Source organism: Zootoca vivipara, chromosome 7 (genome assembly GCF_963506605.1).
Source record: "Zootoca vivipara chromosome 7, rZooViv1.1, whole genome shotgun sequence".
Lineage (NCBI taxonomy): Eukaryota > Metazoa > Chordata > Lepidosauria > Squamata > Lacertidae > Zootoca > Zootoca vivipara.
The window spans coordinates 74,162,641-74,190,442 of NC_083282.1; the positions used below are offsets into that span (position 1 = coordinate 74,162,641).

Below are 27,802 nucleotides of genomic sequence, written 5' to 3' on the forward strand. Positions count from 1 at the left end.
GAGTTGGAAATGGGATAATTTTGGCAATCTGTGGTTTCCCCTTTTCACATTTCTCACCTGCCCCCCTCCCAACAGTGCATGTTTGTGCGTAAAGGAGGGGGGCTATGTTTTTATACAGAACTAGCCTTAGAACTGGACGCAGGTTGCAACGATTTATGTACGCGAAGTGTCTACTAGTTTATATCCGAGGCCTTTTATCCTCGGAGCGTCAGTATCCATAGGAGCCAACTCCTAGGGGCCAAGGTCCCTTCAGCCCCTCTGAGGGGCCTCCCCCCCCATTTTTGGCCACTACCATTCAAATGGAGTGTGTGTGTTGTGATCGATTATGAAGGGCGGGGTTTATCTCTCCCCCCTCCTATATTTTATTCAAGTTGGGGCCCTTGTGTCCGTATCGTTGGAACTATGTGTTTCTCACTTAAAATCAAGGACGTATTGAAAACAAAACAAACATTAGCTCAACTTAACTTTCTGTTGCTTTGCTGTCAACTTAAAGCAAGCGAAAGGTTAAAGACGGGGACCCCGAGATACTAAGGACTAGGCCGGCAGTTGAAGGAAAAAAGTCCCACGGCGGGGACGTTTCGAAAGCGATTGGAGAAGCCCGAGTTCAAGCCGGGGGGAGTTCCCCTTGTCGTCACCACCGCCTCCTCTTCCCAAGCGGAGGCCGCAGCTTCGGCGACTCCACCTCCAGAGGGCCGGGCCAGGCCAGGCCGTGTATAAGAAAGCTGAGCGGCGGCGGGGCGGGGAAGGACGGGACACTTGGTTACCGCGCCGCCACCGGACCAGCCTTTGCTCTTGCGCCTTCTTTCGCGGACCCCACGACGCCATGAAGCCCAGTCGCCACGCCGGCCTGTGCGCCCCCGCTCTCCTGCTGCTATTGCTGCTGGGCGCCGCCGCCGCCGAGTCGGTAAGTCGCTTCGGGGCGTCCCGGGAAGAAGGGGTGGCGGTCGCTAGGGAGTTGCTGGCATTGATTTGGTAGCGGGGGCGCGCGGTTGTAAGGAGGCAGGCAAGGCTTGGTATTTTCCGAAGGGGGGGGGAAGTCGGTAGCGGGGAATAATTGGAATGTGTTGATTTTGCCGCTCCCCCCTCCCCCTCCGTCGCACACGCTAACTTGTGAACTTTTGCACGAGGGGAGAAGAAGGAGAGTCTGCAAACCGCCCCATTCCCTCCCCCCCTTGCTTTGGGAACGGGACTTTGGAACGAGCGCTTACTTCTCCTTAACCTTTTCTGGTGGTGCTGCTGCTGCGGGCGCGGTAACGGGGTACGGGGGGCGCGCCGAGGTCGCCTGCTTGCCTGCCTGTCCTCTGTAACGTTGGGGCGAAATTCTGCATGGCTCTTTTTGGGAACGTGGGATGGGGCTGGGTTCCCCCCCTTGTTTTCCCATATGCACGCCCCTCTCCAAATCCCTGGAGCTATCCAGTGCCTCCCTGGATGGGAGCTGGGAATGAGACCCCCCCCCCCCCCCGCCGCGTGAAGCTAGGAACGTGCACATTCCTTTTCCCTCTCCCAGTCGGTTTTCGCTTGTTGCTTTCCTCTTCCATCGCCGCTTGACCCCCTCCCTTAGTTAACAGTGGAGCACCCCCCCCCTCACTTCAAACGCCTGGCGGCTGTTTAACACTCCCCCCCCTCTTATTACAGTGAGGCTGATAGGGGTGGGTGGGATTGACGACCCTTCCTCTATCCCCCGCTTTGCTCCCCTTGCGCTCGCTCGCCCGCTGGCTTTCGTCATCCTCTTGACTTGCCTTGCGGCTTCCTCGCCTCCCTCCCTCCCTCCCTTCCTCCCTTTCTCCTACCCTCTCATCTCAAGTCTCCAAATACCAGCACATTTTGGCAAATAACGTGCCCCGCTGCCTTATTTAGCACTTCCTCTCGCTCATAGCTGTGGAATGAGTAACCGCTGACCGAAAGCCTGGCTCTGTTGCAATTCCCTAACGTCATGCCGAACCCATTAAGTGAAATCCCCAGGGCTCTGGCATGGTACAAATCGGGACTTTTCCTGTAGGTCTGGATTTGATAATTTTCCCTCTGTTGTTCTCTGACAATAGGAGACCTTGGGTTGGGTTGCTTGGTGTTTTTTTTTTTTTTTGCCCTTTTGCTCCTCCTCTCCCTCCTCTCCCCCGCCAACCATAATACACATTTAGCTGTTTGTACAGGTAGTTATTTCTCAGGTGAACACCCTTGCCTCTTGACCTTTGACCATGCCGAACACACACTCGCTAGAATATATTTGCTAAGACTATGCAAAACCGTTGTGGGGTGGTGAGAGCCTTGTTTCAGTTAACTTAATGGTGTTGTATAGGCTTGGCAGGAGAAACTTTGCATCTGAAGGCGTGGGAGAAGGTCCTGAAGAGTGCGTGGGGTGGAATAAAAGAATAATTCTGACTGAGTTATGACTCCGGGCAGACTGCTCCTAGGAAGGACGTGACATTATTTTAGCAGCTCCAATCAAGAGACTTCGCTACCTCTTTCTGAAGTTGGGAGTGGTTGTGTTCATAAAATACGGATTGGTTTCTTTAATCCCTCGATAAGAACAGCCTGCTGGATCAGGCCAGTGGCCCCTCTAGGCCAGGATCCTGTTTTCACTGTGGCCAAACAGATGCCACTCTACCCTCCTGCGGTTTCCAGCAACTGATGTTAAGTTGCTGCTTCTGACTGTGGAGGCAGAGCATAACTATCATGGCTGTAGCCATTGATGGCCTTGCTCTTCATGAATTTATCTAATCCTCTCTTTAAAACGTCCAAGTCGGTGGCCACCACTGCCTCCTGTGGGAACAAGTTCCATAGTATCTCCCTTTTTGATGGGGATAGATTTCTTTTAATCTTTCCCTCTGTGGTTTATTTAACATTTACCTGTGCTGTCTCCTTACCAATCCAAGCCTTTCTTTTTTCCTTAGACCAAAAGCACAACTTGTGGAATTCCCTCCCCTTAGAGTTGGGTCTGGCACCTTCATGATGAAGTTTTTGTGTTATTATCACATGAGCCTTTTTCTGCAAATGTCAGGGGTGTTCTTTGACCTTCTTGTAGATCAGGTTCCTTCAGCATACATCATTTTGCTGTAGTTGGACATAGGCGACGGAAATAAGTTGCCTGGAAGTACTACAGCATGTGTTTGCTACTTTGCCTGATTGCTCTTAATGTGCTGCATTTAGTTTGTGGAAAACATAACTTCTTCATATATGAACTCATTTTGTTACTGCAAAGTAGTCAATTGTTTTTTCGTTTGTCGCGGAGATTCCTTCATGCACGAGTAAAGAAACCCTGTTGGGAAACTTCTTCCAGGGGATCTAGATTTTTGGGTGTGTTCCCTCCCCCCCTTCAGTAGGTCTGAGGGAATCTCAGGTAATTTTGAATCTAGGATCTATCAGCAGCTTTTGTTCGGAGACTTGCCACTATCTTTAAACATTCCTTCAGCTCCCTTATCAGTCAGAGATGCTGTTGACATGCTGCTTGAGTGTCATCAAAATATCTGGGCATCTTCTGCTTTTTACTTGCAGTGCTGTTAACTACCTGGCTTGAAGTAGATGGTGTGTCCAAATACACAGGAATGTACTCCCCCAGCTTTTTTTTTTTTTGCAATGGCCTCATTTAGTGACAGGAAGATTATGTGGAGTTTTTAGTAGACTAATCCACGTATTTACTTGTGGCAGTTGTCTCCTTTTTTAAAATGTTGTATTTTACTACTTTGTTGATTGGCATATAACACTTAAAAAAATTGTCTCGTAAATTCACTACCCTCCAAGTAGTGCAATAAAAAGGAAGGGTGTAAATCTAAACACATATTTCCTGAAGCCGCTCATCCAATGCATACATGAGTCTTTGTCATGGAGAATCAACCAGGTCCCCAGTGTTACAAGAGTAAAGGAGCCAGTGAAATCGGCTTTCCCCTGCAGTGTTAAAACAGTAGTAGAATTTCCAAAAATGTAAGTATCTGATTGGCTCCGCTTCACATTTTGTAAAGTACTGCAGCATTATTAATGAACAAACTGGTTTGTCCCGTCCTGCTGCCATGAACCCCTCAGGCTTGTTCTTTCTCAGTTTTTTCTTCTGCCTCTCTCAATCAAATCGGCATTGTTAACCTGAATATGTAACTTTATTTTTTGTTTGTACCATATGATTTGGACAGGCTCGGGCAGAGTTCAGGTGTGCCCTCATTTGCCTGATGTGATATAACTACCTGTTCTGCAAAGGCAAAATAAGAATGGGCCTTGACAGCTATTCCAAATGTTCTTGCTTCACCACAAAGGCAAATTAGATGCTAATACAACATTTCCCCATATAGGCACACGCAGCTCTTGTGTGGCCAGTGGGAGCCATTTAGAACTTGGACAATCCCAGCTTTTCACTTCTTAGCAGTTTCTAGTCCTCATGGTTGCAGGGTTATCAAATAGCAGAAAATGCAGAGGAACTGGAAACATGGTAAGAAGTACAGTTCTGATTTCTGTTTTCCAGCATCTACCAACATTAGGAGTGTCTCTTCCACACTTGGCGGTGGAGGGGGGTGGATCCTGAATAAGAACACTGTAAGTCAAGATAACTATGAAAAATTAACAGCTGCTAGGCTGTTAAGTCCAGTTCACTTTGGTCACAAGCAGTTAAAAGTGTAAATTGAGTAGCTCTTGAGCTCATCAAAGACTGCTAGTATAACCTTGTTTGCAAGTTATCTGAACATGTTCTACATGAGAGATGGGGAATGTTGCTGGGCTCAAGATCCCATTATCCATAATCATTGACTCTGCTGACTGAAGCAGATGGGCATTCAAGTCTAGCAGCATCTTGAAGGACTACAAGTTCCACATCCCTGTTTTAGAGAGAACATCCTCACTAGTCTGTTCTCCTCACTGTGTTTAGGAGGAAAGAGGTTCACAGCATTGTGAGATTGGCAAATCAAGACCCTGTTACTAAGACCCATACACTTAAAGCACATCCAACACACATTTAAAGCACATTCCTTCCCCCAAGACTCCTAAGAATTGTAGTTTCCCTGTCATAGAGATACAATTCTCACCACCCTGCTCAAGCTACCACCCCCAGGAAGTTTTTTTGGGTGTGTGTGTGCGCGTTGGACATGCTTTAAATGCTACTGTTTGGATCTGCCCTAAGCAGCAAAAGGGGGGTGGGCTTGTTGGCCAATGTATTTGGGGCAGCAAGCGGTAGATATATATTAATTTCTATTTGTGATGCAAGTTTTGCCCCACAGTGTGATAACACTGATCTCTTTTTAAAAAATGTTTATTAATGTCTTCTACAGTAACAAAAGACAAAAATACGTGCAATTTGGGTATTATGGAGTGCAACATAATTACATAAAATGCTAAGTACACTATATGTCTAAAAACCGAAACCATATCCCTATATTTTCAAATAACTGTGTGATGAACACACGGTTGATACAGACTGTCTAAAGCTGCCATTAATAAACTTATAAAATGGATACCATTCTCCCCATCCCTCCCCCATTACAATAACAATCATGAAAGAACAAATTTTTCAACTACAATGAAAAATTGTCCCGGCATTTGTATTATAATAAAGTTTCATTCAGTTACAGTATTCTAAAAGATACCATTCTTTATCAAACAAATTGAGTTCAGTCTCTCCTTGAATTGCTTGACGGAGATAAGTTGGAGGTTTCCGAGAGAGCTATATTCCTTTTATTGTGATGCCACATCTCTTTCGGCATCAGCTCTCGAGCTTTCCAATGGGATCCTGTTACTACTCTCATAGCATCTAATAGCAGGTATACCAAAGTCTTGTGATGCTGTAGGATTTCAGCCACTTTCTCACACTGTGTTGACTTACTGCTGCTGGCCTAGTGGTAGCCCCATCAGATATGCTTTCTAGGCCTCTTTACACTGCCAGTGTCTCATAATTAATGTATGGGTCTGGGTGGGATGTGCAGATATGACAAACATCATGGAGGTCTCTAGAGGAATAGCTGCATGGGTTGGTACCAGCTTTATTTCAAATTCTTGGGCACTACTTGGTTGCTCCAGAGGAGACTCTTGGTGCTGGAGGAGACTCTTGAGAGTCCCATGGACTGCAAGAAGATCAAACCTATCCATTCTGAAGGAAATCAGCCCTGAGTGCTCACTGGAAGGACAGATCGTGAAGCTGAGGCTCCAATACTTTGGCCACCTCATGAGAAGAGAAGACTCCCTGGAAAAGACCCTGATGTTGGGAAAGATTGAGGGCATTAGGAGAAGGGGATGACAGAGGATGAGATGGTTGTACAGTGTTCTCAAAGCTACGAACATGAGTTTGACCAAACTGCGGGAGACAGTGGAAGACAGAGTGCCTGGCGTGCTATGGTCCATGGAGTCGCGAAGAGTTGGACACGACTAAACAACAACAACTTGGTTGCTAAACCGTCCACCTAGCTGGGAGTGTTACATTTATGGCTTGCTGATTTCCTTTAACGCTCTAGTACTTTCAGGCCTAGATTCACGTTATGTGAAAGCAGTTCAGAGCCGTGGCCGTGATAATCCATTGCAAAATGTTGTTGGGTTTAGTTTTGCATTGAATTGCCATATCCCCCTGCTTAAGAAAGGGTGAGTTGGGCAAACCTGCACCTTATACTAGCCTAACAGTGAGAACACCCAGTGCTAGGTAGTTGCATTGTCAAGCCAAGAGGTCCCTCCACATATGTGTAATTTATCAGATTTCGGTACCAGAAAATAAGACTCTTGCTATCCAGTTCTGCTGCCATCCCTCAACAACCTGGGCTGCCATGATTGTCACCACTTTTTTTCAGCCAAGATGTTCATGGTGCTTGAAAATACATCTGTGGTTCCATAAATCTTAATAGTGGTTGGCATGGCAGCTGTGGTGCCTTGTGACTGATTAGAAAAACCCTTGGAGAGCACTGGAGAGCGCTGTCTCTGCCCAGTATGTCAAACTGGGTTGGGAAAGATGCCAGCATGTGGGAAAGTGTATGACACACGATTGCGGTTCATTGGTGCTGCTGGCAAGTTCCTACATGAGACTGAAGATGAGTTAATGGAAACTTACTGGGGGGAAGGGAGGGACAACCTCCAAGCATTGTGCTTATGTCACATAGGAATTTGGGGGGGAGTAGGGGAAGGAGAAGGCATTGCAACACGGGCTGACCTCCCATCTGTGTGTGATACAGAGTACAAAGAAGGCTTCTTGTTATGCCAATAACAGGAATGGATTGAGGTGAGAGGGTCTTGTGGAGGACTCCTATAGAGTCTTAAGTGCATGTCAAATGTACAATAAGTTTTCCTCTTGTATCAGAAACATTATTGTAAACCAGAGACGTTAAACTGTCCCAAGTGATCCTGACCTTCTGGCAGCTGTTATTGATGACATTTGGGCTGATTGCTTAGACACGGAGTAATGCAAGCCCTGAGAAAAGAAGCTTGAAAATATTTGGATTCAAATGGGTTTGTTGTGAGGAGGCTGATAAGCTCAGCTCCTCAGAACAGAGCAGAGACACAGTCTGGAAAATAATTCCCTAAGAAGAGGCAACAGTTGTTCCTGTGTCTTTTAAGGTGTAAGCAACAACTTGAATGCATTGATACCCAGCGGATAACTTAATTATAGGACCTTTGGCCATGTTGAAATAACACATTTTTCATGTTGCAAGCCCCTTTAATGTATTTTTGTTTTTACCAAACTCAAATCAGTTTAAATTAAAACAGAGGTGCATTCCTGTGACCAGTTCAGCAGAACTTTGTCTGTAGAGGCAGAAGGAAATGGCAGAATCTGTTCACCTTCATGCAAGTGCCTTTTTCAGTTCATCTCCGACCCTAGTGCTTCTTGCACTAGAATAAATGTTTTGGAGTAATACATCTTCTTTATTGGCTTTTTTTTTAAAGGACTAGGGTCTGCTCTTCTGCTCCCAAGGTATTTCTGACTACCTGAGAAAAATAATAGCTGTCTGCAGTGCAGGAAGCTTAGACGAAAGACAACAACAGTGGTTTCCCCCCTTATTTCCCTTATTATTTCTCTTTGTTTTCCTATTTATTTCTTCCCCAGCTACATTGACACGTGATGGTTAAGGATGGGAAGGAACAGAATAGCTGGTAGGGACTAACTTTATTATGGAAAACATAAAAGCTTCATTGGAAGTAAAGTTAAACAAAAACACAACTACTGCATCTTGGTAATGAAAAATTTAGAGATTTGCAGCACAGTCCTTTGCATCTCTACACTGATAAGTCCCATTAAGCTGAATAGGGCTTACTCTTCACCTAAGTGAGTGCACAAAATAATTTGTATTAACTAAACTTGGCAGAACCTGTGTATAAGCTCTTGGAGGCTCACACATATTTACAGTGAGCAGGTGTTATTTAGGACAGCAAACATTTGACATGTATGTAGGACCAAAGGTCCTGTTGAATTCCAGTAGAAGGAATTGTGTATTTGCTTGGCCTTAATCCATGGAAAGATCTGTGGCCCCAGAATTACATATGTGCCAGTGTGTGCGTTTTGTGGATGGCCTTTCTGAAGCTGTGAATTGCTAACTGTCAGCACCCCCACCCATTCATTAGTAATGGTAGCAGGTCTTGTGCTTGACTCAGATTTCTGAGAACTGCACGTTGTTTGGAAAACTCCCTGATTCAGTAGCTACAACTGAGCATGTGAATGAGTGTTCTTTTCATATAAAAGTGACACTGAATCAGCTTCCATTGATGTGTTGCAGTTCTGGCAAGTGATTGCAGAAGCTGCATATGTACTGTAAAAGACTGGGAACTGGCAAAGACCAGAACTCTCTTGTCCAAAAATTCCAAGCTAAGGCGGACACTCTTCTCTCACTCTTTAAGCAGCACTCTGCAATCTGCTGGATTATGTTATGAATGCCTCTAATTTTGACTCCCCAGGTTTGGGTGCTCCTGTGAACATAGGAAGGGTTCTGCTGGACTAAGTCAAATGCCTATCTTGCCTAGCATCCTATTTTCCACAGTGGCCAATAGACGCCCCTGGGAGGACTCCAAGCAAGACATGGGCTCAGTAGCAGACACTTCCTTATATTTACCAGCAACTGGTATTAAGAGACATGCTGCCTCCTAACAGCGAAGGGATGGTGACTCGTATGGTAATGTCTTGAGTCATTGCAGAGAGCTTCTTCTGTTGGTTGGCCTCTTCTACCCAGCCAATGGATTGGCAGAGTCAATAAGTTCTCAAGATTCCCTTTCTGAACACTAAAACCCTATAAATTTTACAGAATGCCAAAAGGGTTGACGTGTTGATCTGCACGTGCTTAGATTTCGGTTAAATAAACAAAAGGCTTGGCATCCAGCAAAACAGCACTAGGAGCGAATATGTGGCAAAAGTGGCGTTGCCATTGTAGCTCAGCAAATGATTTCATTTTATAAAAAATCCAAAACAAGGGCATCTAAAAAAGTATTTTGACCACTCTCTTCCCTTGTTCTGTACTGCCCACTTTTGGTTAATCCTCACACTGTTTGGTATTCCTCAGACTTGATAGGGATTCATGTAGGTGGGCTTCATTTAATGGAATAATTCCCTAGTTCCAATGACTCCTTTCTTTGTGCTGCCCATTTTCCTTCAGCTATGGCAATGCAAAGATTGGTTCAGTGCACTGCTAGGTGTGCTGTTATAATAGTGGAAAGTACCTGATGCTTTGGACGTATTTCCTGTGATTCTGGAAAGCATCATTGTCTGGAAAAGTCACAGTATTAATTAGATATCGAAGAGGAAGGTTGTGCTAATCTCTAGGCCCCCTGATTAGATTAGATTATGTAAAGCAGAAACCCCTGCAAGAAACAGCTGTGTAAACAAACCTAGACAAACTGTTGCTACCTGTAAAAAAAAATTCCTGGTACCTTGCTCATCGGGACTTAAGTGTGGGGGTGCCAGATAGACGAACAATTAAACGTAACTTAGCAATGGAAAGCTAATAGGATATTGGAAACGAGTTGAGGATGGTAGTTAAACAGTAAAGCATGGAGCATCTTTGCGTAGGGGAGAACTCAAAAGGTCGCAAGGAGCTATGAATCAGCTATGGTTGCTAGTCAAGATGGCTGTATCCAGCTTCCAGGATAGGATAACATGTCCCTGGGTACCAGTTGCACAACAACCATGGGAGAGGTTTCTTGCTCTTGTGGGCTCTTTTTGGACCTCTGGCCGGCAACTGTGGCAAACAGGATGATGCACTAAGCAGGCCATCTCATTTTCCCAATCTTTTGTAATTTAGATCTAGTTCTTCTTCCACACACACACGGACAATTTATTGCACTCAGATCACCTAAAAAATGTCTTCGACCCGCTGAGAAAAGCGGAACATTTTCACCTCCCTTCCTGCGTTGTTTTCTTGGAATCTGCAACTTGCAAGTAGTCATTCGTGAACACAAGTGTGTGCACAAAGAGAGTTGTATGGGTAGGTGAGGTAAATCCTTACCCCGTACTGTTTCTGTTGTCCCGAACAGAGTGCTTGGAACATGGTGCAGAGTGAGTGCAGGTGTGAAAACCTAAAAAGCTTATCTACATGGTCTCAGCTCATGAAAGCAGTGCTGGATAAAACTCTGTGGAGGCCGCTAGGCAGTCAAAATCCCAGGGCAAAATCACATTGAACTAAGAAAGCTTGACTGTAGCTTACAGTACTTTCAAGATCAAATCAATATTAATTTGATCCATTTTCGCAGGGGCCCCCATAGGCTGGTTCCTCCTCTGCCTACCTGGATGAAAGCCAGTGTCTCAAAACGCCATGTAACCTTTGTGCTGGTGTAGCTTTTGGGGCTTTCTGCAGAGTAAGACCTTCTTTGGATACGTAAGACAGTATGCATGACTGTAATTTCACCAGAGTCTGCTGACGGGAGGATTCCCTTCCTTCCTTGGAACTAGCGAGTCACAAGATTGAACCAAGTAATACTTCTGCTTTCCCGCCATGGTTGGCCTTGTCAGATGTGACCTCACCCTTCACCTTATCAAAAAGGCATTTTGAAGGAAGTTTGGTGAGTCAGAGCAGACTGCTGATTGCAAGTTTCCTAAATGCTCTGAAAGTCTTAAGCAACACTTTTCTAAGGCATAGGCCTTAGAATCCAATAACCTGAGAAGCATAAAAGTTTACCTTGGCTGAGGGACCACATAGGCTGCCAAGCTGTTATGTGAGCCCAGCGCAGGTGGGGGAAGAAATGATGGGGACGTGCCAGTTTGGGGCTTTTTAAGGATTGCCTTTGCAGCTATTGTCAATACGGCTCTGTCCAAACATCATATTCTGTTTACTTGAGTCACGTTAGGTAAATCTAGTGAGCTTAGCACACTTGTAAAGCTGACCTATATGGGCTAATATGATTTGAAGTCCTGTAGGGCAATGCTGTTGGCTGAAGCTTGCACATGACTTGCAAGCAGAAGAAATTGGCCCAAAGGGGGTGAACTAAAATGGCTGTAACATCCCTTCAGAATGTAAATAGCTTCAACTTTCATCATGAAAGCAGCAGTCCTCTAAATATTGATTCAAGTCTATTTTCTTTTGCCGCTAAGACACTGCATTGGCTCAGTACTGCAGGAACAAGAAGGATGCATAGTGTGTCCTTTGCTTCAATTAGCTCCTGGTTTAGTCAAACCATAGTTTTACATCTGAATTGGCAAACTGGTTTGGAAAAGGAAAATGCAGCTGTTGGGTGGGCGGGAGGGAAGGGAAGGTGGGCTAATTCAGATCAGGTCAGGGAAAATGTTGACCTTTCTCCAAATTTCCCTGATAGCAAGGACAGAGACTCTTAATGAAAAAATGTCTCAAAGAGGAGCAGATTTTGAACGTCAATTTGAACGAGATCTCTTAACTTTATGCATAATAGGATTATTATTTTCTAAAATCTCCCCCTAACCATTTTAGGAAGACACGTAGAAATGACTGGGAAGACAACTATACTGTACAGGGAAAACTTCCTAAACTTGCTTGTTTTAGGGCACCCATTTGATGTTGACTTGCTTGACCAACACTGTCCTGCTCTGCGGTGCCCTTCATGAATATTCTGGGCACCTGCCCACTCACAGGTGTGTGCACCTATGCACCTGGCCTTGCCATTGCCTCATATGTAAATTGGTGGTGCAGTCTAGAACATTCCCATGCAGCAGCACGTTGCAGTGTATGATCAAGGTGGGGTAGCAATCTGTTTTGCAGGGAAGCTATTGGTGAACTTGCCTTTGAAGAGTCTTTGATAAGCTGTTGAGCAGGCACCCCCAAACTGCGGCCCTCCAGATGTTTTGGCCTACAACTCCCATGATCCCTAGCTAACAGGACCAATGGTCGGGGAAGATGGGGATTGTAGTCCAAAACATCTGGAGGGCCGAAGTTTGGGGATGCCTGCTCTTGAGGAACCCGGAGGTGTTCCCCAGAACTTATCTTGAAAGCCATTCCTGTGTGACAAATCCCCTTCACAGGTATGTATTCAAGATGAATTCAATAAATTACCTGTCATGGAAATCCAGTTTAATAAAGGCAGAATAATTAGTGTAATACAGATAAACATAATAGGTCTTGGTCTTCAGAGCTAAGATGAAACAAATGAACTTGGTGCTTGTATTGGTGACAATGCCTGTAGCTTAGCTTATCCTCAATTCCTGCATGAGCTTTGGTGACATGTAATTCAATCCTTTGCATCTGTGTACTAGCTGTGAAACTTAACTCTTGCACCACCACCCAGACCATCCTGCATGGTTCCCAGAGCAAACTACAGAGGAGAGGTGAATCGTTGGAAATCTTGTTTCTGCTTTCTCCATCTTGTTGGCAGGAGTATTTGCTCCCAGGAATCTCTGGATCCAGGCCTGATTGGATATGCAGAATAGCCCGGGGAATGCAACACTGGGGAAAGGGTGGTCAGATCAAAAGCTTGATAATAATAGCCCTGATGATGAAGGCCGAGATGGAGGGGAAGTAATAATGGCCTGGGTGGGGGAAATACTGGTCAATCATTAATTGTGGGCAAGAGAAAACAACTATCCTGTGAAGTGCTAGTTTCTGCACAACCGCTGTTCGCCCCATCTCTCCCTCCCTGCACACTGAGCAAATTAGGTTCAGGCAGCACAAGCTATTTACTAGTACAACTCCTAGAACGATTTGCACATTTAAGCGAACACTTAAAGGCATACTACGAAAGGAAGGGTACACGTAGATCGTCTTAACAGTGCCTGGGAGGGGCCAGGGGTGTTGTCTTGGATCCCAAAGGTGCCACTCCTATCTGACTCAGAAGCCAAGAACAAGCATGCTTTAAAATCAAGACTGGCGAGAGTCGTAGAGCCACTACAACCAACGTTTCACAGGCTTGGGAATTCTCCTCCTAATCCATCTGTCCACACATACATAGCCTGTCACTCGTGTGTGTATCTTCTGCACCCAATGAAGCTTTTAGCATCTTCGGCTAACCAAATAAAGCGGTGCCATAAACAAAACCTGACTGGCAATTCTGTATCCGCTTCTTTTCCCACACTTTTGTAAAAGCTGCACCCTAAATGCGTCGCCTTGAAGTTGGGCAGATGCAGACATTCAGTGTGTGCGTCGGCCATATATTTGGGGGGGGGGGTTTGGCTTCTGAGCAGAGCGAATACCAGGAATTCACAGCATGGGAACGCAGCTCCCCAACCCCTCACCCCCGAACTGAGTTGCTTTCCATCTGCAAATGGTTAGCGGCAAACTGCCATCTTCTTCCTCTTCTTTGTTGGTCCAGGCCCTTGTGCCAGCCCAATCGGTCTGACAGTTTACCCCACCTGCTTATGTACACATTGCTGGGAAGTACTAGCTAAGGCAGGCTATGGAAGATTTAATTGCCTGCCCCATTAAAAGCAGCGCATGGCAGGGCTCTGTCTCTTGAGATTTTGTAAATTGGAGTCTGCTGTCTTTCAGCAGAGCCTGGAGGGGAATCTGGATTCTGGGGCTTGGTTCTATAGAATGAAGTGAGTAGTTCTGGAAGCTGCTAGAGTCACAAGCAGGATTCCCCTAATAAGACAGCTAATGGCCTTTGATGTGCTAGGCCAGGCATCCCCAAACTGTGGCCCTCCAGAGGTTTTGGCCTACAACTCCCATGATCCCTAGCTAACAGGATCATTGCTCGGGAAAGATGGTAATTGTAGTCCAAAACATCTGGAGGGCCGAAGTTTGGGGATGCCTGTGCTAGGCAGACCTTTTCTGCGCTAGCAGCAGTTTTGGGTAGTTCAGTCGGAAAACCAAGAAGTGGTGGTTGAGCTGAAATCGTGAACAGAAAGTAAGATATATAAGCTAGGTGCCCAATGGCTCCTTAAACCAAGGTTGCAGTCGCCAAAATGGAATGTCTAGTTGCCATTTTGGGGCAAGATGGCTCTAAAGATGGATTGGCTGTGATTGATTCTCAGTTAAACATCTGGCTAGTTCAGATGACAACCCTAAGCTAGGCTAAGAGCTTTGAAAACTTAAAGAACAAAAGTCACTTCATCCAGGGACAGTCCACGTGTATATTGGCCTATTCCAACCTCTTTTTCTTCATGGGGACTGCTCAGGCTGCACAGGAACAGCATTTTTGTTCCAGAAATTCATTCTGGTTGTGCAGATAAAATGCAACTGATAGAGTTCTACAGCTTGGGTGTGTGTGTGAAAGCAGTCCAGATCCAAAGATCCCCAGATGATGGAGATGTCAGGCATCAACCTGGTGCCCAGATATCTTCACTTGGTTGCAAATGGTTCAAAGCCAACTGCAAAAGCCGTGTAGCACCTGGCTAATTTTGAACACTGCTGTTAAAGTGAGAAAGGAATCAGTGGTTAGTACCTCCTTTCCAGGGGGCATACACATTAAATATAGCTTTTGCTAATGATCCCTGCACTAACAATCATCCTTCAGAATATCTGGGTATGTCTTGGTGCATATGATTTCTGTGGCACTTAAAATGCTTGACTGTCTTGCTGCAACAGCGCTTGTGGGTAGCAGTATCAAGGTGTGCATGTGTGCCTGCACACAGTCTGTGGCTGGCAGCTGCAAAGCAAATCTTTCAGCAGTTTGTAGGCTAGAAAAGCTGCTTCTCCGCCCCTATGCTCCTCCCAGCCATGTTTGTTAATCTCTCTTGGCACTCGATAGGGGCAAATCTGCTTAATGCTCAGAAGATACGCTGCAACTGGATTAAATGTAGAAGTGACAGGCTTCTGTAGTTAAAGGATTCAGCTGGAGAGCATATTAATAGCAAAGCTTGTATACGTTGCCAGAAGCTCATGGAGCTGCAGTGCCCCTCTGGTTGAAAAACAAACAGAACTGCCCATCAGGCTGACCCTGTGCAGCTCTGTTCAAAAAGCAGAAAATAATCAGCAAAATCCAAAATTGGCACCCACACAGTTTGCTTTCATTTTCTAAAGCCAAGCAGGGCTCTTAGGGTGGGACAGAGCATGGTAAACAAGCCTTGGAGATTAGCCCCCCACCCCTTTCAATGCTACCAGTTCATTATGAAAGATTCACAATGTATTCATTCATTGATTCTGGAATATCAGGTAGGTAAGACCAGTAAACCACGGAGGTTAAACCACAGAGCCTAGGACTTGCCGATCAGAAGGTCAGCGGTTCGAATCCCTGCGACGGGGTGAGCTCCCGTTGCTCGATCCCAGCTCCTGCCAACCTAGCAGTTCGAAAGCACCTCAAAGTGCAAGTAAATAAATAGGTATCGCTCCAGTGAGAAGGTAAACGGCGTTTCCGTGTGCTGCTCTGGTTCGCCAGAAGCGGCTTAGTCATGCTGGCCACATGACCTGGAAGCTGTACGCCATCTCCCTCGGCCAATAACGCGAGATGAGCGCCACAACCCCAGAGTTGGCCACGACTGGACCTAATGGTCAGGGGTCCCTTTACCTTTTACTTAAGACCAGTAAGGTCTTTGGAAACAGAAAAGAACCCAATTCCCCTTTATTAGAAAAGGAAGAAACCTAGCTGCAAACTCCAAAACTGATACCTGAAACTCAGTGGAAGTCTAAAGGATCTCCAGACAGAGTTGCCATTTAAATTGGCCCAAAGAAAATGCGGAGGGGCCCTGCTCAGACATAAATTTTTTAGAGACCAAAGTTTTAAGAACTCCAAAAACATAGTTATCAAAATGTCTTGTGTATTGGATTTGGGGGCAGTTGGGGCATGGAAATGGGACTGCATGTAGACAGAATGAATGGCAAGTGATTCATTCTGGGTGCAGCTTCCTATAGTAAGAATGGCAGCTCAAGGGCCAAGCAAGACTACATAATGCACCTTCGTAGAATCAGTGCTGGATTTAGGGCAGTATGGGTGGTTCCCTCACACAGGGTGCTGCACTGAGCTGAGGGAATAATAATAATAATAATAATAATAATAATAATAATAATAATAAACAGCCTATATTTATACCAGTAGTTATAGAGAAGATCCATAAAAAGCAACTGTACCAACAGGAATTATGGTGAAAATAATAAATATTCAGGAAAGGGCACCAAATCTTTTCTTCCCTCAGGGCACCATATTACTGAAATAGTTTTGTACATTTTTGCTCTTATTGGAAGGTGGTTGGCCTTGCAGATTTCAGTCTTCCTAGGGCACAGAAACGTAGTTACCACCCTGTTCAACAGGAGTGCCTGTCCAAGAAGGTGGTGGACTCTCCTTCCTTGGAGGTTTTTAAGCAGAGGTTGGATGGCCATCTTGTCATGGATGCTTTAGCTGAAAGTTCTGCATTGCAGGGGATTTCGGACTGGGTGGTGTTCAGAGTTCCTTCCAACTCTTTGAGCCTCAGTCTCCATTTACAACTTGCTCATATGAAGTAAGCTGCCCAATGTTCCTTAGGCCTAGCAATAAACCCTGTGGTTCTAAGTGACCCATACCCCCATCTGCATCGGGAGTAGCTTAGTATAAACCAAAGCAGAATAACTAAACTTTGGGTGTGCAGGAAACACATCTGAGAAGCTAACCTGAGGTTAAAGAGCTGTGCTTAAAAGCAAACAAGAAAGGAGGCTGTTCTTCAAGGTTAGACTTGTCGCTCCCTCGGGACATGGCACAAGCTTGCCCTTCCTGGGGGTTGTGGCTGTGGCCACAGCTGGGGGAGAGATTCAAAATGGTGGGTGGAGCAATCCTATCTTCTGCTCTATCCTAAAGTTGTGCCCAAATATTCTGTTTTCTGGTGCTCTGTAGATACAGACTCTACTGCTAAATAAGTTGTCTTTCAATACCTTTTTGGCCTCACTAAAGGTCTCTGTTAACTCTCAAAACCTCTCTGTATTATTATACATATAAAGAAGTTTTGTCCTTGGATTAGTCGGCCAGCGCTGATGCTGAGTTCATGGGCTCGAGGAAAGCCTTCTTGATTCTGGTGCCTTCCTGGCATGCATTTTGAACCACAACTCCCGTCTGGGAATGGAGCACCAGATCAAGAAAGGCTGCTGTAGGACAATGGTATTTCACTCAATCGCATGGGCTCCTCCAGCAGCAAACACATCTGGGTCAAGCCTGTGTTTGTATCCAGCTCGGTCACTTTCTTGCAAACGAGCTTAAGTAATAGCTTATCAAAGCACACAAAAGATGGCGCATGTCTGACTGTAGTCTTGCTCATCCTCTGATCTGATAACACACCCACTCACCGCCCACTTCTGTTAGCCATTTTTCTAGTCTAGCCTGCTTAGTCTTTCAAGCCTTTTGTCAGCAGCAGATGGGCACAAAGGAAAGTTATACCTGTGATTCATCACATTGAATGTAGTGTTAGTTGACATATGGGTGTGCCACAGCAGTGAAGAACTGCTTGCTTCGGACTGCCTTGCAACGAGGACAAAAGCTGGTCGCCGTATGCGGACCGACTCTTTCTCTCAGAAGTCTGTGGCCTCAAGGACCAAATTCTGCACACAAAATACATCCCATCTTGCAGAGTTCGGTTTTCCACCTGGGTTGCATGCAGAGTGTCTAGATCCTGTAGCATGACACGGTTGAGAGATCTGGAATCTCTTGGCTAGTCCTGATCAGAGGCAACCACAGGCTACTGCTGCCATTGACTGCTGCTATAACTGGTGCTGAACTTGCATCAGACTAGAGCTGGCAAGGGATGCAGGTAGCGCTGTGGGTTAAACCACAGAGACTAGGGCTTGCTGATCAGAAGGTCAGCAGTTCGAATCCCTACGATGGGGTGAGCTCCCGTTGCTCGGTCCCAGCTCCTGCCAACCTAGCAGTTCGAAAGCACGTCAAAGTGCAAGTAGATAAATAGGGACTGCTACAGCGGGAAGGTAAACGGCGTTTCCGTGTGCTACTCTGGTTTGCCAGAAGCGGCTTTGTCATGCTGGCCACATGACCTGGGAGCTGTACGCCGGCTCCCTTGGCCAATAATGCGAGATGAACATGCAACCCCAGAGTCGGTCACGACTGGACCTAATGGTCAGGGGTCCCTTTACCTTTACCTTAGATCTGGCAAGACTATTTTGATGCAAAAGGATTTGCAAAAGGACTTTCTGATCTGTTTCCCTCAACATGCCCTTCATTATTAGTGCTGTTGGGTCATCCATCCAGTACTGCAGCCTCTTTGGCTGTATGGGTTCTCAGTTTTTCCTGCATAAAAGCTTTCTCCTCTGGTAATAGTAGATTAATAATCAGTTGCTCCTTCAGTCAGTGACTCCAGATACCTTGACATAGAGAAATTCTACCTCCTCTATCCGGGCAGATGGAAATTTGTCCCCCAGGCGGAAACAAAAAATAGTTCAGTCCCCAAGCTGGCAAATGACCTAACGATTCTGGAATTGAGTTGTGTGTAGTTGTAAGCTGCCATACTGGTCTTTTGATACCCAAGGTGTACTGAGCTGCAAGGGAAGCTGTCTTACCTCGGAGTAACTCTGAAGGTTGCTACAGGTTCTTTGAACAGTGGAAGGTAAACAGGCTCTTATGAAACTGCGTAGCTTAACATCTGAACCTTGGCAAAGTCACTTTGGCTTTTATGTACCGTGCAACAGCTTATCTATTGCTGCTGTTGCTGTGCTAATTCCATATCTGTGGCTGCATTAGGCCCCAGCATTTAGTTCTTTTTTATTTTCAAAGGGCAGCTGCTGAGTTTGCTTTTTAAATTGTATGTTCTTGATGGAGCACTTAATTCAAGTGAGTTAGTATTTATTACGAAAAGAAAAAAGAAAAACCACCCTTTGATCCTCTTGTCAGCAGAATTTTCAGATGGGGGAAGCAAACAAATCTGTCAGTTCCAACCTTTGTATAATTGTGTTAATTGAATTTGGAGGCCTTTGGGGAAGCAAACAGTGCCGTTTCACATGCAGCTGGCTCGAGGCACCAGCACTGTGGGGGAAGACGGGCCAGACATTCCCTCTGCCCACTGGCAGCATAGGGCAAGATGGTTGCAAGAACTTTAGATGGCTGCTACTGGCAGGTTTTCATATGACGTGGTGCCTTTAAAGCTAGCAGCCAGAGAAGTTGCACGCTCTCTTCACCCTTCCCTGCTGTAGCAAACAGAGGTTTGACTTTGATGCCTAGGAAGTTTCAGAGTAGAGTGGATGAAACTCCGCCGGTAGAGAAGAGCAAGGCAGCAAATAAAATGGACCACATCTTCTCCTGGCGCTAGTTCTGGTAATGACCTGGCAACCCTCTTAATTATGAACGGGTTTGCAGGCCTCTGTTGTACTGCCACTTAGGTGATCTACTGTTATGTGTCACCTTGCCAGCTCACGTTAGGGCTCTGGTATGGTGACTGGTGTTGCTGCTTTTCAATGGTACATCTTGCAACTTGATGCAGAAACGCCCCTGTCCTGCAGGAGCCAGCTGTGTAGCCCGTGAACACCTGTGGCTTTTAAACATGTTCTTCTAAGTTGGTTGATCAAGCTACAAGCCATCTTTGAATCAAGCTATCAAGACACCTTTGAATTCTGCCTATCTCTGGAACAACCCGTTTGGCATCTGGTCCATCAAGACTCTTCATATAAATTATATATAAACACACACACACACACACAGAGAGAGAGAGAGAGAGAGAGAGAGAGAGAGAGAGAGAGCGCAAAAATACAATTCTACAGTTTCATCCAATTTCTGCTTATGAATACAATGCTTTGTCTTACATTCCATAAATAAACTACTTATTTCTAAATCCTACTTAATACAGCATAAAACACTCCAGTTATTTCTTAATTCCTCACTCATTTGTGCTAGTTCATAACACTTAAAATAGAATTCTTACAATAATTAATTCTAACTCCGTTTTCTTTTATTTGTTTTCATCCAGTTTTCAGATTTTATTAAATTACTGTGTCTAATTACCCAATCTGTTAACTTATAGTATCCCCCCCCCCCCGCTGGACTACTAATATCAAACCTTCAGATGTCAAGGAGATAAAGAATTACGCAATTTTTAGAAGACACCTGAAGGCAGCCCTGCATTGGGAAGTTTTTAATGCTTGATATTTTACTATGTTTTTATATATGCTGTAAGCTGCCCAGAGTGGCTGGGGAAACCCAGCCAGCTGTGCAGGGTATAAATAATAACATTATTATTATTATTATTATTTATTTATTTATTTATTTATTTATCATTCCTTTTAAATCTTGTTTTCCCTTCTTAGGTGAGAGAAACCGAGACTATGGACCCACAGCTGTATGAATTTCCATCTGGAGATTTGCCAGATGATGAGGACTCGAGGCCTGAATTTGTAATTGATGAAGATGGCTATGACTACTCAGGTTCAGGAGATGAAGAAGGTATATATACTTCACTCTAAACTGCCTCTAGCTCCAAGCCAAACAGCCTTTTGCATGTGTAAAAATCTGTGCTCTTCTTGCCTGGGCTTGTAGTAAGCCGCAGGTTATAAATCTGAGATGAACACAGGTTGTTTGCACTGTGCTCCTATTTTCTTTGCTGAATATCATCTGGCTGAACTTGGGGTGAAAGCATGGTACTCCCTAATTTGAGGCTTTGTGAGTGCAAAACCACCCTTAGCCAGGTGTGTGTGGATGGGAGTTTTCGATACCCAAGCTGCTCCATCATTTACTGCAATCTGAATGCTTGCTTATACCTTCTAGTTCACATGCCCAACTTGAAAGGGAAACAAATGCTCTTCTGTCACACAACCACCGTTCCAACAGTGTGGGGATGCAGCCTGCACTTGTCTGAAACAACTAGCCAAGAAATGTTAATATCCTCACTGACGTGCGACAGCTGGTCACTGGCCAGGTAACAGGGCCGTCTTAAGCGCCCCTGGCGCCGTGGTGCGCCGGATCCCTCCGGCACCCCCCCACCCCGTTTCCGTGGGCGGGTGGGCGCAGCGTGGCTGCCACAGGCGCTGCTGCACGGCGGGCAGGCAGGCACAACGCGGTTGCCATGGGCGCAACTGTGCGGCAGACCGGCCGGCCAGCGGGCGGGCGCAGCTCGCGGTGCCCTCCTGGCAGGCCGGCGCCATGGTGCCCTGCACCACCCAGCCTGGGCGTAGGGCTGGCCCTGCCAGGGAAATTTGCCACATTGTTGTGGTTCCGTCGGGCAACCCCCATTGCGGCTGTGTTTAGGAAGAAGCTTCCCTCCTTTCTTTGGAAATGGCTCTTCTTTCTCCCTCCCCTCTCATTACTGCAGCCTTTTGACGGCACAACAGCCTCGCTTTTTCTGCCCTTTGCTTTTCCCAAACCCCCAACACAGCCTTGCTCCAACAACTGCGTTCTCAACACGGAGGAAAAACAAACTCCGAAACTAGCATGCAACAAGTTGGGGCAGATCTGGGGCTTTACATGAGCCAGTTCTCCTCAAGGAATGGGTGTTTGAAAAGAAGGGCAGCTCCTCTCTTGAAAACAAGTCAAACAGCACGCTGTGTGTGGACTTGCAGTGGCAGCCCTTGCAACTGGCTGCCTGGAGCAAAACCCACTAGGTCAGGGAAGTCGGGGGCTGGGTGGAGATGTGAAAGAGGAGTGTGCACGATGAGGCGATAAGCAAGGTGATGCAAGTTTGCCGAAGTCTTCTGAAGGATACACGAATCAAGCCAACAGCAGTATAAATCACAGTTCCTTCATTTTGGTGAGAATTAATACATTTTTTCCTCTCATTATGCAGATGATACAGAGAATGCCTATCTTCCAGCCTCTGAAAGTCCTATGGTAGGTATTTGCAAATGCTCTCCACTTGGCGAAGAAGTCATTCAGTTGATGTGCCACCTAGGACTTGCTTTTACATGGCTTCTGCAAACAGGCCACCCAGCTATGTTACCGAACCCCTGCAGGAACATTGAAAACTGGAAAAGCAAAGCGACAGTGGCTTGTATTTGCTGCATGGCTGAGCGAACCTCCTGTCAGCACAAGGATTTATGCCTGTCAAATGGGACTTTCCTCCCACTGTGCGCTCTCTAAAACTGTCCCGGGGTTTCCCCCACAGCCCTTTGGAGCAGATTTGGGGCAGGTGTGGTGCACATGTGGTGGGAGAAGAAGGAAAGGGGGTGGAGAGTCCCATTGCACAAGTGGCAATCCTTTTAGCGAGGGGATGAGGGGATGGGTTACTGCTGGGTAGGTGTACATATTGTGTAGATCTGCATGGCTTTGGCGTAGGCAAATGGCGCATGTTAAAGAGCCCTGGGCATTTTTTTTTAAAAAAGGTGTGCTATGCAAGGTAAATTGCGATTGTACCATGGTAGTAAACAGTACAGCGTAGTACAGTAATACCTCGGGTTATGAACGTGATCCGTTCCGGATCGCAGTTCGTAACCTGAATAGTTCGTAAACCGAACGCTGCGCATGCGCAAAGTGCGCGCGCGGCGAAAACGCTTCCGGGTTTGCGCAGTTCGTAACCCGAACTGTTTGCAAACCGAGGTGTTCGTAACCCGAGGTACGACTGTAGTACTTTTTATTTTTTTATTTTTATTTATTGGAAAATAAAAAGTACATAATTACAAATGCACAGAGCAGGATAAGACACGAGAAAGGAAAAAGAAATAGTACCCATGCAGAAAACAAAGTAGAAAAAACAAAAAGGAATTTTATATATATATTACAAAAAACAAAAGTTACTGTAGTTTAACCAGAACTTAACCTAATACGGTATTTATAAAAATGAATTCCAAATCATCGTAAAATTTGTCCATGACAAGTCTGTTTCTACAGTGTAGTAACACTTGACAGTGCTATCCGCTTCCAGAATACCAGGGTGTCTCTGCTATATAAGCGCCTCATGCCGCCTGCACAACATAAAGCTGTTCTGGAGCAGCATCTACAGCTGCTGGCCAGTCCTGCCATATTGTCTCTAGATGTGCTGACACTTGGTTATTATCCTTCTCTTGGAACACTTAAAGGGAGGCGCTGGCGCCCAGATGGGTTCAACCGTTCACCCTTCTTTCTTCTCCGTTCTGTGAAGCATTGCCCTCAGCTGTGTAGGTACAAAGGCATGACTCATCTTTTCACTTCATTCAGGAGCCCATGGACAACTCCATCCCTTATTCCAAAGGAGAGACAAAGGATAGCAAGCCTGCTGTGATAGAAATAGAAAACGATTCTGTTCTCAAGAAACCTGCACCCTCCGAAGAAGGCGACGAGCCATCCAACAAGATCTCGATGGCCAGCACAGCCAATGGCAGCATCTTTGAGAGGACAGAAGTTCTGGCAGGTAACCATCTTCTTTTTGATGGGAGAATTAAGTTTGCCACTCCTTAAAATGGGAAGAGGCTTCATTTGCTGAAGAGAAGCTTTTTATCAGGAATACAAAGGACTAACAATACGGATATGTATTGCACAAATAAGAGGAATACGAAAATATACAGGAGTGGTGGGGAGAGGATGTATTTTTAACTGTTGTTTAAACAACATGGCCAATCCTCTCTATAACCATGTGAAGGCCTGTAGATGGGCAGCCACAGTTCTGGGAAACTCACGGTCGTCTACTCACATCGCTACCCAAAATAAGAAGCATTTCTGTTACTTAAACTTACATTCAGCCTAAACATCCCGCAAGTTTCTCTTCACAGAAGCAGCCCCTCTCCCCAACTCCACGTGAGTGGGTACAAGAAGTTGTGTTTAGAGATTGGAGCCCCGTGAAGCAAATTTGGTCTCTAGTGAGACGATAAGTACAAAGAGAGGGCCATGCTCCTTCCATGCACCCGGCTTCCTTCCATCGGTTGGAACATCTGCATAGCTTCTGAGAGCATCAACTGTGCTCTGAATTTTAGTAGGGCTGGTGCTTGTGCATGCTTTATGAAACATGTTTGATGTTTTATCGTGTTTTTAATATTCTGTTGGGAGCTGCCCAGAGTGGCTGGGGAAACCCAGCCAGATGGGCGGGGTATAAATAATAAATTATTATTATGCTGAATCTGAACAGACATTCCGACCCGGGCAAGGAGCTGACGTATGCAGCAGTTGTGATTCCAGTAGATGAGATATCTCTTGCACACACTTCCTGGAGCACTAGAATGACTCTCAAAGTCATGGCTGGCAATACCTTGACCCTCGTAGCACAGCCCGTCCTACAAGGGTTGTTGCAAGGATAGGTGGGAAGGGGGAGAACGTTGTGCTCCATCTTGAGTTCTTTAGGGCAACAGTTGAATGATTTAATTGTAATAATAATAATAATAAATACATTGTATCAACTGAAACTAAAGTTGGGCACAAAACAGCTTCCAGCACTTACAGTACTGTGTAGCGGAAGCTTGAAACAGAAGCTGCATTGCATGGGATGTGTTGGAAGTAGGTGCAAATCTCTTCTGTTTCTACAGTATTTACTATATGCCGCTATTTCCTTTCTCTCCCCCCCCCCCACTTCTAGCTCTTATTGCAGGTGGGGCAGTTGGGTTGCTGCTGTTTGCTGTCTTCCCAATCCTCCTCCTGATCTATCGCATGAAGAAAAAGGATGAGGGCAGTTACGACCTTGGCAAGAAGCCGATCTACAAGAAAGCACCCACAAACGAATTCTACGCCTAAGGCTTGCCAACGCCACAAACCCATGGGGGAGTCAGAAACGGACTTTGTAAAAAAAAAAAGCATTTGGACTGCGGACAAGAAGCTCTGAGACAAATGCTCTCTTGGATCTAACCGTCAAAGTGATTTTATATATATATCTATAAAAACTTTGTGACCCTTCCTATCCCGCTAGCCAACGAGGACGCAAAGTAGAAAAAAAGGGCAGCGTCCTAGGGAGAAAAAACCCCTTGTGGGGTGTGCGAGTGTGCTTGTGTCCTGAAATGCAAAGCAAATTTTGCCAATTGCTCTGTTTTGGTTGGGTGAAGGGGTTTCGTATGTGAAACTGTTTGCATTTGGTCGCAGTGCTCCAACTTGCCTTGTCTGCAGAAATTTCTACCTGTAAGAAGGTTAACCTGTAGCGTAGCAGGCCAGCTCTGCAAGGCTTTTTCATTTTTTTGGTAAAGAACTTATGAAATCTCCTGCGCTACAGTGCTCATTAGCCTTGGGAGAGAGCAAATTTGCTCTCTGCAGACTTGAGTATCTCAATACTATTTTGAACTTGGCTGTGTGAAGAAGTGATTTCTTCCTTGATGGAGAGAGGGCGGAGTAGCCTATAAAAGCAGAGCAGTGTGTATGGTGTGTGTGTGAGAGTGAGTGAGTGTGAATGTGTGTGGCTGGCTGGGGGGATGTCTCCCACTTTTTAAATGGAGCTGAGTTGAAGAAATAACCTTTTTATTTTTAGAAGAGGGTTTCCTTAAATAAATGACGCTAAGAAAAATTCCCTGCCTATACAAGTTTGTAGAAAGTATTCCGAAATTTTAAAAAGTATATATATTTTGTAATTTTCATGAGTTCTTTTTTTTAAGTCCCCTTTTCCCCTTTGCTGGACATCTCTCCAGATGAACGGCATTTTATATCGCTCATTGCCAGAACTGATGCAGCAGCTACAGTACGTTAAAGCTCTCTAAGCTCATATCATAGGCTATTCTAGGCAGTTGAGAAGAGAATATTTATATATAATTATAAATATATTTTCTGGAGCAAATAAGTTTCTGGGTTGTTTTTATATAGAGCTATTTATACTTTCTAAGATGGCTGCTCTGTTTTGGTAACTCTTCTTTTTATACGTAAAACACTAATATAATGAAACTCCTAATGATTGTGAAAACTATTTAAGCTTGATTCTGTGTACTATACCCGAAGGCAATAAGATTCTGCTAGAATTAATGTCTCTATGCAAAAATCAGATTTCTTTGAACATGACTAAAATGTAATTGGAGGTTATGCACACTTACAAAATGAAAACACAAGAATTTCAGAATAGGTTTTGTACAGCCTTCCTGCAAGGGGTGCTGGGTACCTCTCATCCTTGCAGAGTTTCCCTAAATGTCTTCCTCTTTTCAATGGAGTCATTCCTTCACATGTGGTGTTGCTAATCAATGGCAGCTGAACAATTCAACTGTGTGGGTTGGAGTCTAGCTTTTACACCCAGCTTCACTGCATGGGTAGCATGGAATTTCACTGCTGGGGTGTGTGGATATGATTCAGCCACATGCTGCTGTTTGCTTCTCCTCTTTTAATGCACATGCTATGTTTTTCTTTGGGGCTCTTAATTGAGGCTATTGGCTTTCAGAGCTCTGAATGGCACATTGCTGTTCCCCTTCTAAAGAAGAGCATCTTCAGGGCCAAGCTTTTTCTCCAGCTGCTGGTTCTGCCAGACTGTAAATGCTGGTACCTGTTGGGGAGAATCTTGATCCACTGATGGTTAGGCCAGGATGGTACAAAAGTTTTGAACAACATATCTGTGCTGTGCAAAGATTAAAGTGGGGGTGCGGGAGTGGTTTTTCTCCTTTTCTTTTTCATTTTGGACTAAGGACCACATTTCCAGCTGGGCAAACTTCTAGGACCACCACATGCTATTAGTGGGCAGGAGCCAGGAGCAAAAGTGGATGGAGCAGTGAATGGAAATGTTGCCTTTGCTAATTTCTCTCTGCTCCTTCCAGGCAACCAAAGGCACTCTCAGAATTGAAGGGACACCTTCTAGCCAGGCAAAAAGGGGGTATGAAGAGGTGTGTTGTCTGGGGAGAGTCTTGAGAGTCAGGTAGTGTCCTAGAGGTTTGCGTTTGGCATCCTGGCTTGAGATTCCTCACCCCTCATTTAGAGGGAAGTGTGCAACTGCTGCAGCAGAGCTAGGCTTAGATCCTAGTTCTTTGGGTTGGGGATGTAGATAGTGGTATTACAAGGACCTTTAAGCTGCAATGCGTGGACTACGGCTGCTGTGCAGCGACTTGCAGTGTATCTGCTGTAAGCTGGGTTTTCCTAGGAAGCGAGTCTCTTCGAAAGTTGCTTTTCAGGGCCCCGCTTGATTCCGATGTGATTAGATTGCATCTGCACAGTCTTGTTGCTTCTGAGAGCAAAGGGAGGTCTCCATGCAGTGGGGGGGGGCATTTTGTGTAATTTGCAGGAAATTGGGTATTGTGCAGCGCAGGGCCATCTCCTAACCACACAGATCCTGGCATAATCTTGAACTACTTGCACTCTTTGAGCTGTAGCTTTTAATAACGTGACATAGTCTTAACACCTAACTTTGTGGTCCTTGCGTGAATGGAAGGGGCCTGTGCAAGGTTCTCTGATAAGACATTACCAGAACAATGTACGACCTGCTCTTCCCTTAAAAACAAAAACAAAACACTTTTGGCAGTGAATTCATGCGATTATTATTTTTTATCATGTGTATGTTAGACTGCTCTGATGAACATATGGGTAAAATTTTAAGCCTGTGCGATGGATTTTTCTTTGGCACAAACACATGTCTTTTCAAACCTGGCTTCTGGAATTGTTTAGTTTGGGGTAGGGGGCTGAGTGGGGAGGATTATATACTTAACACATTTTTTTATAACGATTGCTTGGAAAACATGTCTGCCTCCTGATTGCTCAAATGAGATTTCTTGTATATTTGCTTTTGTTTTCACTGTCACTGATTTGATAAAATAAACTGGTACTTTCTTTAAAAAAACAACAA

At 45.3% G+C, this 27,802-nt stretch overlaps 1 protein-coding gene across 1 annotated transcript; it reads left to right on the plus strand.

Annotated features, from left to right (window-relative positions):
* The first annotated feature begins 718 nt into the window (after positions 1-718).
* On the plus strand, positions 719-27,802 carry SDC4 (syndecan 4). The gene is made up of 5 exons (XM_035122499.2): positions 719-904; positions 20,481-20,616; positions 21,953-21,996; positions 23,299-23,491; positions 24,647-27,802. Exons 1-5 carry the CDS (start codon positions 824-826, stop codon positions 24,799-24,801), a joined length of 609 nt encoding a protein of 202 aa, XP_034978390.1. The 5' UTR covers positions 719-823; the 3' UTR covers positions 24,802-27,802.